This window comes from Rhizophagus irregularis, chromosome 22 (genome assembly GCF_026210795.1).
Source record: "Rhizophagus irregularis chromosome 22, complete sequence".
NCBI classification, from domain to species: Eukaryota; Fungi; Glomeromycota; class Glomeromycetes; order Glomerales; family Glomeraceae; genus Rhizophagus; species Rhizophagus irregularis.
Genome location: NC_089450.1, coordinates 1273990 through 1288188, shown reverse-complemented (window position 1 = coordinate 1288188; position 14199 = coordinate 1273990). Strand labels below are relative to the sequence as shown.

Here is a 14199-nt window from a genome sequence, read left to right as displayed (position 1 = left end):
AGATTATAAAAATAATAAAAAAGCTAATTGTAATTACTGCCATAAAACATATATATGTTCGCTTCGTACTACTTCGGAATTTCAAAGCATTTAAAGAAGTTTCACGCTACAAAATTACTAACTGAAGGTAATCAAAAAGTCAATAAAAGTATTTTAGATATGTTAAATGAATCAAAGGTAAATACACCATTTTTTTATTTTATAAAAAAATTATTTTAATAATTTTAATAACAAATTTATATTGTAACTAGTGGTTATATGATAAAGATATAATGATGAAGATTCTTATTAGATGGATTGTTATTCATCAGCATTCATTCACGATTGTTGAAGAAAATTATTTTATTAATTTTGTACATTCCCTTCATCCATCAGTAAAAATTCCTAGTGCTGATACAATAAAAAATAAAATTATGACTTATTATGAGGAAGATAAAGTAAAAATGAAAGCACTTCTTAAAGATCTTCCTGGTAAAGTTTCTTTTACCATGGATTGTTGGACCAGCCCTTCAACCAAATCATTTTTATCAATAACTGCACATTTTATCAATAAAGAATGGAACTTACAAAATATTATAATTGATTTTATTCAAACACAAGATTCACATACGGAAAGTAATATAAAGGATGCATTTTTATTAGGTATAAGTAATATGTCACTTGAAAGTAAGGATGGGTCCGCAAATGATTTTCAAATTCCGCAATATTGCGGATTTTGAAGTTGAATTGCGGTTAGTAGCCCGTAATTCCGCAATTCGGTTTTGGTGTTTTCTTACATACAAAAAACACCAGAACTAATAGGTTTTTTATACAAAAATGCTGGAACTATTGCTTCCGGTATATTTTTTAATTTTTTTTAATAAAAACGCCGGAACTATGGGTTCTGGCGTTTTCTTTTAATTATTTTATATAAAAACGCCGGAACTATAGGTTCCGGCGTTTTCTTTTAATTTATTTATATAAAACGCCGGAACTATGGGTTCCGGCGTTTTCTTTGATTTTTTTATGTAAAAACGCCGGAACTATAAGTTCCGGCATTTTCTTTTGAATTTTTTTTATGTAAAAACGCCGGAACTATAGGTTCCGGCATTTTCTTTTGAATTTTTTTTATGTAAAAACGTTGGAACTATAGGTTCCGGCGTTTTCTTTTGATTTTTTTATGTAAAAACGCTGGAACTAAGGTTCCGGCATTTTCTTTAAATTTTTTTTTAATAAAAACGCCGGAACTAAGGTTTCGGCGTTTTCTTTTAATTATTTTATATAAAAACGCCGGAATATGTGCTCCGGCGTTTTTCTTTTGATTTTTTATGTAAAAAACGCCGGGAACCCAAGGTTCGGCGTTTTCTTTTAATTTATTTATATAAAAACGCCAGAACTATGGGTTCTGGCATTTTCTTTAATTTTTTTATGTAAAAATGCCGGAACTATAGGTTCCGGCGTTTTCTTTTGAATTTTTTTTATGTAAAAACACCGGAACTATAAGTTCTGGCGTTTTCTTTTGAATTTTTTTTATGTAAAAACGCCGGAACTATAGGTTCCGGCGTTTTCTTTGAATTTTTTTATGTAAAAACGCCGGAACTATATGCTCTGGCGTTTTTTTTAATTTTTTTATAAAATAAAACGCCGGAACTAAGGTTCGGCGTTTTGCTTTTTAGTTTTTTTAAGAAAAACGCTGGAAGGTTCCGCGTTTTCTTTTTAATTTTTTTTTGAATAAAAACGCCGGTCCAATTGGCTTTTTCAATTTTTTTTTAATAAAAACGCCGGAACTAAGGTTCCGCGTTTTCTTTAATTTTTTTTTAATAAAAAACGCCGAACTGAATTCCTAAGCTTTTCTTTTTTAATTTTTTTTTTAATAAAAACGCCGGAACCATAAGTTCCGGCGTTTTCTTTTAATTTTTTTTTTAATAAAAACGCCGGAACTAAGCGTTCCGGCGTTTTCTTTTAATTTTTTTTAATAAAAAACGCCGGAACTAAGGTTTTCTAGCGTTTTCTTTTAATTTTTTAATTAAAAACGCCGGAACTGTTCTAGCGCTTTTAATTTTATTATAAAAACGCCTGGAACTATGAGTTCCAGCGCTTTTAAATTTTTTTAATAAAAACGCCAGAACTATGGGTTCCGGCGTTTTCTTTAAATTTTTTTAATTAAAACGCTGGAACTATAAGTTCCGGCGGTTTCTTTTAATTTTTTTTTATGTAAAAACGCCGGAACTATAGGTTCTGGCAGTTTCTTTTAAATTTTTTTTAATTAAAACGCCAGAACTATAGGTTCCAGCGTTTTTTTTAATTTTTTTTTATGTAAAATAATTTCTTTTATTATTAATAATAAATAGAAATATTTTTTTTTTTAGTAGTAATTATATTTTATTAAAAAAAAGAAAGTTTCTTTTGCGGAATATTTGCGGGATTGCGGATAATTGCGGATTTGCGGATTTGCGGATTTTTAGATTTAAAAATCTGCAATGTTCCGCAATACCGTAAATCGCAATTATTCCGCAATTACATATTTGCGGCACCATCCTTACTTGAAAGTAAGGTAAATTAATGTTTATTTTATTTATTTTTTTATTAAAAATAGATTAATTAATTATATTAATATTTATTTATTTTATTTTATTTAGATTATGGGAATAACAACAGATAATGCTTCTAATAATTCAACATTTATGACTTTTTTATCATTTTGGGCAGCAGAAAATGTTGTTAATTTTAATAAAAAAGAACAGCATATTAGGTGTTTTGCTCACTCAATCAATTTAAGTGTAAAAGAAGCATTAAGTTGTTTGGATGGTGAAATTTCTTTGGTAAATTTATTAATTATTTTTATTAATTTGTTTTTTTATTGAATTTTTTTAATAATTAAAATAAAATTTCATTCATGTTATTTAGCTTAGAGAACTAATTGTTAAAATTCGTGCTTCTTCTTTAAGAAGAGAAAAATTAAGTAATGCCTGCAAAAATAATGATATTAATGATTTAAAGCCCATCTTGGATGTTCCTACAAGATGGAACTCAACTTTTGACATGATAAAGAGAGCTTTACAATTAAAAGTTTTAAGTTTTATTGTATTTTTAATATTTTAAATAATTTTAATTATTAATTATTATAAATTTAAATTTAATAGGCACTTGAATATATTGTATTTCATGATAAAGATCTTAAAAAATATACATTTTCAGAAGAAAAATGGGCTATATTTGAACAAATCAAAAATTTTCTTGAAATTTTTAAAGAAGTTACTGTAATTATGTCAGGAAGTCATTATCCAACTCTTTCATTAACTGTACCTTTATATAATATACTTATTGATCATGTTGAAGATGTTATCGGTAATGATAAAGAAGATGATGATGATGAAGATGATGATGAAGAAAATGAAGAAAATAATGAAGAAAATAATGGAGAAAATGATGATGATGAAAAATGGAATCAAATAGTAAAAAAAGCAGCAAAAAAGTGTAAAGTAAAATTACTTGAGTATTATAATAAAACCAATGATACATATTTAATTTCAACAATTTTGGATCCAAGATTGAAATTAAAATATTACAAAGATCATAATTGGGAAGAAACATTAGTTAATACTATTTATCAAAAGTAAATATAAATTTAATATTTTTTTTTTTTTAATATAATATATTAATTTTATTATTATTTTTTTTAGATTTGTTAATATTTACAACAAATTTTATGCTTCTACTAAACCTGAAGTTCTTAATAATACTTCTGAAATTAAAGGAAAATCAGTTATGTCACGTGTATTTAAACAGCGTAATATAGAATATATTGATGAAATTCAAACATACCTTTCCTTATCTTTAATGAATAAAGAAACAGATCCATTAGAATGGTGGAAAGTTAATGAATCACAATTTCCTCATCTTTCACAAATGGCTCGAGATTACTTACCAATACCTGCTACTAGTGTTCCTTCTGAACAAAGTTTTTCAGTAGGAAAAAATTTAATTACAGATAAACGAAATTGTTTAGCAGGTAAAACAATAAGAATTTGTATGTGTTTACAGTCTTGGTGAACTACTTTCTTAAGTGAATAACATATATATTATTACTTTTTTAAAATTTTAAAATTTTAAATAAAATAAACTTTAACTTCAAAATTAAAGTTAAATAAATTAAGTAATTTTTAGTTTAATTAATTGTAAAATAATAGTTATTAAATAACTCACTATTTATTACATTTAAAAATACAAAACTATTACCATTTGACTCATTTTATTAAGATTTAAATGGACTGTATTTCAACTTTTTAAAATTACTAAATAGTAAGATATTTAATAAAATGTATTTTTTTTTTAATTTTATAATATATTCATAGGACCCTGGACATCTCTTATATAATTCATAACTAACTAACTTTTTGCCAAAAAAGACCCAATTTGCTCTTTTTTTATTTTCGGTTTTTTGCGATTATCTTGGTATCCAGTGATCCAATTCATGCGGATTTTTTTTTATTTTGTAGAGCTCGATGAGAGCTACAAAATAAAAAAAAGTTCGCATAAATCGGATCACTAGATACCAAGATAATCGCAAAAAACTGATTTTTTTTTGAAATTTAGAGTCAATTTGCAAAAAGTTATCTGGGGTCTTATATTTATTTCAGATTCAGATCAGATTCAGATCAGATCAGATCGGATTCAGATCAGATCAGATTTGGTCAGATTCAAATCAGATCAGATCAGATTCAGACCAGATCAGATCTGATCAGATTCAGATTAAATTTAAAACCGATCTGATTCAGATCAGATCAGATCAGATCAGATTTAATTAATTTCAGATCAGATTGAATTTAAGTAAAATCTGATCTGATCTGATCTGTTAGGAGCACTATTGACTGCTTTTTAGTAAATTTAATAAATTTTATTAAAATAATATATAATTAATTGTTTTGACTTATTATTGAATAAAATCGGTTATTATTATTATGAATAAACAGAATCTGTCATTTTAAAAGAAATAAATTGGTAATCTTTCGTAAATGTGTTTTGAGATCGATTTGTGTTTATTTTATAACTAAAAGTTTGACAAATAGTTTTGTTTCCAAATTTTACCGATAATAACGAATTTTTGCCGATTTGTAATTATTAAGTGGCAGGCGAACTGTGCAAATCGTCCATAATAATTTTGACGATTTTTTTGGCAATGATCGGCCGAATTTTGACCAACTTTCGTCCAACATTCATCAATTTAAAATTTGGACGAAATGGACTATTCTAACCAGTGCCTTTGGCTGAGACCCTGAATAATACTAAAAAAATTCAGTCCTAATTTTATATAACCTATAATAAATTTTGTTTTCAAATGTAAAATTATATTAACTTTTTAGTTTAAGTTTGCTATTTTGAGAACTAGTGATTATAGAGTGCAAATTGGTATCGATCAAGGGAGATTATTTCACCCTTGCTCTGGGTTATATATATTAATCCATTACTCACTGTTCTCAAGTCCTCCATAGTTGATCTTTATTCTCTTAACATTCTGGATCTCACTACATCATTTTCACCTACTCTGGCTTCAGCTCAACCTCTCCAAGTTAATAATCTTGTTTTCATAGATGATTCCACCTTAATTGCTTCATCTAAGGCTGGGCTTGAGCACATGCTCTCTATTACCGAGGAATTTTACTATCTAAATTTAATTTAAAGACATCATCATTAAATTTCTTGATAAAATTACCATTACGCCAGTTTCTGCAACTATTTCTTTCAGATTTTTGGGGTATAGTTTAACGTCAACGCTTCTCACAACTTCGTTAAATCCCAAATCAAAAAAGAATGTGCTGCTTTCGCTGCCATTACACGACCAGCCAAACTATCAGCCAAACAAGTGGTTTATTTACACAATACAGTCCTTATTCCGAAGTTAGAATACCGTATGCAAGTTACACACCTATCTGAGGCTGAATGTTTTTCTACTACTGTATCTATATGATCTTTGGTGAAACACAAAGCTCACTTATCCAGAGCCTTTCCTTGTATTTATGCAACACCTTGGGTCTTATTAATTTATTTGTTTATCAACAACAATCCCATCTAATTAATTTGTTATTATTGGCTAATTCTCTCTTTTCTTTTATTAAACATTGTTTCTTATTAGATTACTTACTATTCAATATAGATTTTTGATTACAATTTCTCCTTTATTGGTAACAGATTGGTCCCCTTAGACCTCTCTTTTTTCTTTCAAAAAAGATTATATTGCTTGTACGTAAATTGTTTACTTCACACCTATCATTATTGCAAAAACGGTTGATTTTTTACCTTTAGGATCTTGTCTCTGATGATGGTTTTTATTTATTTATTTATTTATTTTATGTGAAGCTGGCAGGGGATACAAAACTGAGCATGATTCCGAAGTAATACAACCCAAACTTCTTGAAAAAAAAATACCACTACCGATAATAATCCAGGAGAACGCACTGGGTAAAAATAGGGGGGAAAAAAGTGGAGAGGACAAGTCCCCTTTCCAAGAAATTGTGGAGCATACACATAAACCTATTCTATCCTAAAAAATAATACAATTCTGAAATTTGTAAAACCGCTAATTAAAGCATAGGCTAAACTAGTTTCTGTAATAAAGTTAAAATATCTGCTAAAACCGCCTTGTTATCTTATTACCACCCTTAATATTCGAGGTATTCTTTGCCTTCTTCTGATTCTTCAGGTGTTTCTCCTCCTGGTTATTATTTTTCAGGACTTTCTTCGAGGATGTAGGTTTATCCTTCTTCTTAGGCTGATTACGATCCAAATTCTTGTCAGACTTACCTGACTTTTTCGTATTCGGTGTATTTTTAGCCTTCGGTTTACTTTGTGCTTTCTTCAAGGTAGGAATGGAGTGTTGACACCATTTCAACTCCTTACCATCAGGTACGAAAAACTGTGGCGTATCTAAGGCCCTTAGTGTGGTCTCCCAATTCTCGAAATAGGCCACAAGTTTCCTCCTTCCTTTGCTTGTTTGAATAATTTTAAATGAACTAGCACCGCACTTCATTAAAAATTCACATGGTTTACGGTCCATCCACAAGGTAGCCATCGTCATATCCTTCAGAATGTCATGAATAACGGCTTGGAACTTTTCACGTTATTTTCTTTCTTGTAAAGTCCAACTTGCAGGAACCATCTAACGGGTATACCTCCCAGGTCTGTCGTCCAATATTTATTAAACTGGGGAAGGGCAAAGGAGGATAGTGCTATCTTGACTCGAAGAGTCTGATACTTGTGCTAGCGTTTAACCAAACACTTGATAGTATTCCCCATAGTTTTAACTCTGCTATAATTTTTGCAGGTCCCAGGTATACGGATATCGTAAACTATTATGTCTTGGATTCACTTTTGCTCCTCTCCGACAGCTTTGTATCCTGTCAGTATCTGTGTAGCCTCTGGTTCGGATGATTTCTTTCCCTTATGGAAATTTTTGGCTGATGTTTTCACATCAGGTTTTGCCTTTGTTGATTGGTTCGCGACTTGTTTATCATCTGTAACATGCACCTTTTGTTTATCTTTCTTCCGGGAATTTTCAGGTATTACAGTTTGATCAACAGGGGGCGTTACTATATCGAGCATTGATGGAAGCTTGATAGGTACTGGATTTGGTGGTTTTTGGAATCCTTGGCGTATAAGATCATCTACATCTATCCATTAGATAATCATCAGTATCCTGAGAATTATCGTCTTCGTCATCATCATCATCATCACCCGTATCACCAAATTTGTAATAGTATTGGGTAGAAAAATTATCCCAAAACCTGAACGCAGAATATAGTGCTATAGAAAATATTAGCGAAAGGGTGGTGGGTTGTATATTCATAGCTTGAGCTTGTGCAGTGAAGTTCGCAGGGTTGGCTGACTCGCCAAACTTCTGTATCAGTAACTGAGCTTTATCCTTAAGTACTGAGGGGTTTTTTTCAAATAAGTCTTTGAGGAAACCGTCCTGTATAAAAGAACTTAAGTGGTATGTAACAGTTTGAAAATAAATTTCATTAAACTTGGAAATGAAGTCTAAAGCTTCTTCATTTGGTGTTCGGCTCTTATCCATAGACATTTTTTTAATAAAGGGAATTAATTTTTAAAAAAAAATATTACGCAGAAATTTTCGTAAAAAATGTATTCGGGAAAGAGTTTTCATTTCACTTAGAAATCTTTCTGATGATGGTTCTCACCTTCTCCCATGGTCATCATATATTTTGCGCTTTATGATAAATGTGGATTAGGCAAGCCCTCAAAGTGGTATATTGATTTAGCAGCTCAGGTCACGATTCATAATTCTGACAGTGTGCTCAAACACGAATTTCATCCCACCAACTTTACTTCGTTCTCCAACACTACTTCCCTCTCTCCTTGTGATCAATTTGATGTCAGTAAGAGATGTTGGATTGTTTCTATTAATGATAGTTTCCCAATTTTTGGAAAACAACTTGCAATCCAACCTAAAAGACAAACTTGTGTGGTATCACATTGGCTCATGGACGTTTCTTTGTCACCTGACACTCCAATTTGCTTACTTCGTTGTGGAGGATGTAATCTAAATATTATGAGGGAAGTCCATCCTTTGCTTTGTTTCTCTGCCGGCTTCACATAAAATAAATAAAAATAAATAAATATTATGAGGGAAAACTCTTTCTCCTGCAAAAATTTTTTAACTTTATTTAAAATTTTTTACATAAAATAAAAATGTCAGACATAGGAGACTTAATTAGAAATAAAAATAACACAGAAGACTTTTTAAAGTTTATCTCATATAATGGATACCAATATCTACATGAAGTTACTGCAGAGCTCAGTTCGACAAAGCTCAGCTTCTAGTAGTGACTTTTGGAGAAAGTGCCAACCTAAATAACTTTCTATACAGGCATAGGCGACGAATATACAACCTCACTGATATTTTCTATAGTGCTTTACGCTTCGTCCAAGTCATGGGATAAATTTGCTACCCGCGCCTATACTCTATACAGTGATATGGGTGATGACACAGAATCGGAATGTTCCTCCGCTGATGAAGAATTGTTTACATCTACTAGCTCATCAAATACGATAACTACACCAAATCTAGTACTTGAAATGCCTGATCAAACTGTGCAAGGCGCATGTTACAGATGATAAACAAGTCAAGAACCAATCAACAACGGCAAATCCTGGTGCACAAACATCAGCCAAAAAACCCTATAAGGGGAAGAATTTACCCATACCCGAGGCCACTCAAATACTGACAGGATACAAAGAAGCCGATGACCAGCAAGAGCAAGTCAGAGACATTATTGTATATGATATTCCATATACCTGGGACGTTGAGAAAATCTTAGGAGAATTAACATTATGGGGTCATACTATCAAGTTGTCAGTAAAACGGCAGCACAAATATCAGACTCTTAGAGTCAAAATAGTTTGAACTCATTTACCCTTCCCCAATTTAATAAGTTTTGGACGACTGACCTGGAAGGTATACCGGTGAGATGGTTTCCCGCAAGTTGGACTTTACGAGAATGAAAACAACACGAAAAGTTCCAAGCTGTCATTCATGATATTCCGGAAGATATGATGATGGCTACCTTTTGGAATGACTGTAAACCACAATTATTTTTACAGACATGCGGTGCTAGCGCCTTTAAAATTATACAAACAAGTCAAGGAAAGAGGAAACTTGTAGGCTATTTTGAGAATTGGGAGACCACACTCAAGGCTTTAGATACTCCTCAAGTTTTTCTTAATGATAAGGCAAAGTTCGAATAGTAATCAGCCTATGAAGAAGGACAAGAAGTCCTCGACCAAGACTGCTAATGATGATAACCAGTTGAAGAACTCAGAAATCCTCAAAGAGTAAGGGGCGTAATATAGCTAACAATGAGATTTTAGCATAGATTTTGAGCTTATTACGTAAATTAAATTAGTGTAGCTTCCAATATTGGTCACATTCATTAGCTTTAGAGGGGCTTGCCCTGGTTCTTCCTTATTTTCACCCAGTTCGTATGGGTTTGTTTAGGCGGCAAAGTTTCACCTAGGTCAAGCCTTTCTCTTTATCAAAGGATGAGGTCTGGTGGTATGGGAATTTAGTTCCCAGCGCTGGATGAATTTCCTATGCTAGACATGGTCGATATATTGATTGCTATTATTTGTACTAGATAGGTTTTACTACTCTTGGTGGAATAAATAAATAAATAAATATTAAGAGGACGTATTACAATAATTCCACTTCTAATCCTCAAATTTGTACCGTTAATATTTCTCTTCTCTCGGCTATGGTCTTCCCAACTGCGCAAAACATGTTGCCACCTCTGTGATACAAATATCTTCTCCTGTTTCATGGTCGATGATCAACAAGCCCATCCATGATTTTAAAAATCGATTATCAATCTCTCCCAATTTTCATTGATTGACCTTCAAGTTGTTCTACTCCTGCTTCTTTGGCTGAACAAGTTTATGCCAATACCATACTGACACACCCTGTTGATGCACATTATGTTTTTTACACTGATGGCTCCCTTATACACTTAGGTACTCCTGAGGTCTCTATAGGATGGAGTTGGGTTCAGATTCATGATTTGCATCTGAACTCTGTTGCCACGTATGCTCATGGTACTGTTAAACATTGGCCTTCCTCTTCACATGCTGAAGCTGCTGCAATTTATGCAGCCCTTTCATCCGTTCCCAATGGTGCAAAGGTTTAATTAAATATATACGGATTCTCAAGCCACTATTTCTAGCTTAGACTTGTGTTATTCACCCATTTTACCCCACATTTTTTTAAAACCCCATTTTTTACATACCACCTTTCCCTATTTTGTACATACCACATAGTCGATTCTACCTTGTTTGAAATATAACTTGGGGAGGGGTAGTTGTAGTTATTTATATAGAGAGTGGTCATGAGAAAATTTTTTTTCTCGTGAATAATTTCTAAAGAGGCTTAGTAAAAAAAGAAAATGAATAAAAAGACTGTCTTTTGCAACTGTCTTTTGCAAGAGAAAGAACACTTTATATCTGTCATATAAAAAAAAATCTTTTTAAGGAACTCGCTCAAAAAAAAACCAAATAAATATCCCCATTTTTTTTTGTCACTTTTTTCTCAGTTTTTTTCTGGTCGTTTTCTCTTGTCATTTTTTTTTCTAATAATAGAAGATAAAAAGTTATCTGCTTATAAAGAAATCTATAAAATCACAATTGACGGGCTTATAGAAATTTATAAAACTGCAGTGAATTTTCTTGGTGTACCTGAAACGTAAAACATTTTTTTTTCATTATAATTTTTTAAGATTAATTTTACTATTTAAATCCTAATAGGCTAATACACTAACTTTTTCTAGCCCTGCTCAATTTTCAAGCAATATTAATAATGTATTAGCAATGTGGGCTCGAAAATATCATGTAATTAATAAGACTTTTTATGTTTTCAGTATTTTCGCCTCCCCACCTTACATATCACCGCGACTACCACCATGACAATTAATAAAAATTTCTGGTAAAAATACGTTTATTTAACAGCTTTTATTAATAACTAGAAAATGGAAACCGTTGAGAGTCCAGAGTGGAAAAATTTGTATTACCTTATTTATCAAATTTCACTTGTAGAATTGCAAACTTAGAATTAGAAAACAAAACATGATAAATAATTGAGTAAATGCACTAATAAATAGAACAATATATTAAATGTGTAAATGTGTTAAAATAAAATGTAAAACTTGTATCATATGATCATTTCATTAACAATTATTAAAATTAAAAAATTAATAAAAATCGCATAATTATTTTTTTTATTACATTAATGTAATTTTATTCTAAATATAGTAATTTGAAGTGATGATTATGATATGTGAACAAAGTAAAATACTAGCCACTTCTTTAGTATACATAATGGAAAATAAATTTATAAGTTGTGACACTCTTCAAAAACGTAAAGTTTAGAGAGAATGAAATACCTAACCAACGTGAAATACGCCTTGCAAAGCAATGTGGAAGCAGGCAGCAAAAATGAAAACGTGTAAAGCTAGCAGAGGGCCTCTGAATACATATATAATGACCTTGTTGTACACTTAAGCTAGATTTTTTTGTGTGTTCATCATACAGTTACACAATTTGCCTTTTTTTAATATGATTATCAAAAATTTTTTGTTGTACGGTTTATATTAATCTAAGATCAATTCATAGTATATGACATAAGTGTATGATGTACAATTGAATATAGATTTGTAGTACATATAATGTACGCGTTATATAATATTTTTATGGTTAGCAATTAAAATTTTTTTTTCAACGTTCTTTGTTTTAAATGTTTTAAATAGAAGAAAAACAGCAACAGTGAAACGTAAAGCTTAGTACAGACAAAATTGAATTTTCCTGTAAAAGTAAATGATAGTCCTTCCACAGAGAGAAGATACAAAAAGACAATTCTACACTCTTTATTTATAAATGCTAAACAGGCAATAAAACCAAAAGTCCAAACTAAAACTCAAAGTAATCAAAAGATACCAATACTTGGTGAATTCTTAAAAGATCTAAAATTAGAAAAACTTAGTAATAATCAAGTTTATTGTCATTATTGTGATACTGGAACGCCTATTATTTAATAATGTTCAAAGAATAAAGTAAAGAATCTTATTCTATTTGTGGAACAGATATTTATCATTGTGTGAAAAAGGGTAAATATATGCTGAAATTATATTTTGATTTTATATAAATAAATTTTTATTTGATTATTAAGGACGAAATATGCATAATAGTGATATTACATTATGTCTACTGAATATTTGTGGATTTTAAAAGAAAATTCTGAAATTTATTCAGGTTTAACAAGTAATATTCTTAATCCTAAAGATAAGCAGGTAGATGAATCAGCTGAGAGATTTTTTTCATCATCTGTTTTAAAAGGCAAGTAAAATGTGAAGTAATTTTAGTTAAAAAATACAATTAATAATTTATTTATTATTCATAGGCTTTACAGATTATTCTGTAAAAAATAATGATGATGAAACGTTTGTTAGTGGTCCAAACCAGTGATCTGTTGATCTGTATGGGTCATATCTGTTTGAAATCCATATCCACCTGTAACATAACCGGATATGCAATTGTGGTTAGAAACGGATAGTATAATTAATTTAAAAGCTTAAATTTTAACATTTTTTTTGATGATAAATTGACAAATATAATTTTTTTATTTATATTTTATTGCACAGTCATCAGCATGTAGTGTAATCCTTTTGTTTCATTTTATTTAATAAAGAAGGATTTTAATAATAATTAGTCCAACTACAACGAACCTCCTTTTTATCTTCGTTTTGTAAAGGTCCAGTGCTACTCTCTTTTTCTTCTGTTTCAACAAATAATTCTAAATATTTAGTAGGTTCAAAGGTAGTACCTTTAGTAATTGAAGTACCTTTTCAGCATGTTGCTTCCTTTTTTAGTGATAACTTTTCACTTGATTTTCAACCAGTTATTAGTTATTTGGATATAGTTGAAGACATTTTATCACAAATAATATGAGCGAAATAAGAAAAATTAGAAATGAGGATCACCAGTTCGGACCACTAACACTTGTTACTATTTTTTTTGTGGAATTTTGTTCAAATCATGGAAATCACATAGCATGGCCCATATATATCGTGTAGGATTTGCTTGGGGCGCATGCATTTTTTTTGCAGGAGTACAACATTTTTAAAAGCAAATCAAGCCACATGTAATGGAAATAAATTTGGAATATCTTGGCAATCATGCGATGATTTTATCTATCTGGGATTAACCTTGATATTATTAATTCAACAATGGCCAAATTTTTATTCAAATTATCCTTTATGTCCTTCTACTGCCTTTCTTGAGCATATATTTGGCTGTGCATAACGGTTTATTGAAGATATTACTGTACTAGATTTCTTATCAATGAATGAAAAAATTTTAAAAAATATTATGATTGAAATAAAAGATTAGTAATTTAACTAAAACTTATTAGTTATTTTAAAAATAATTAAATTAATTATATATATAATCTTAGGTTATTTGATCAGACCAGATAATAATGATGGTTATAATATCAAATTATTCACAGTTAAAGAAAAATTGCCAAAAAATTTGACAGATTTTCCATCAATTTTTGATATTGATAATATGATACAAAAGATATATATTACATTATTATCTTATATTTATCCATCATTTATTGTTATTAATTGTATGTTACTGAAATTTTAGACTTTGTATGCT

The 14199-nt window shown here is 30.2% G+C and overlaps 1 protein-coding gene across 1 annotated transcript; it reads left to right on the top strand.

Moving 5' to 3' along the window:
• Nucleotides 1–8182: 8182 nt before the first annotated feature.
• OCT59_014539 (uncharacterized protein) lies at nucleotides 8183–8593 on the top strand (the record flags this gene model as incomplete). Its single annotated transcript, XM_025328676.2, has 1 exon — nucleotides 8183–8593. One exon carries the CDS (start codon nucleotides 8183–8185, stop codon nucleotides 8591–8593), a length of 411 nt encoding a protein of 136 aa, XP_025165537.2.
• Nucleotides 8594–14199: the final 5606 nt, after the last annotated feature.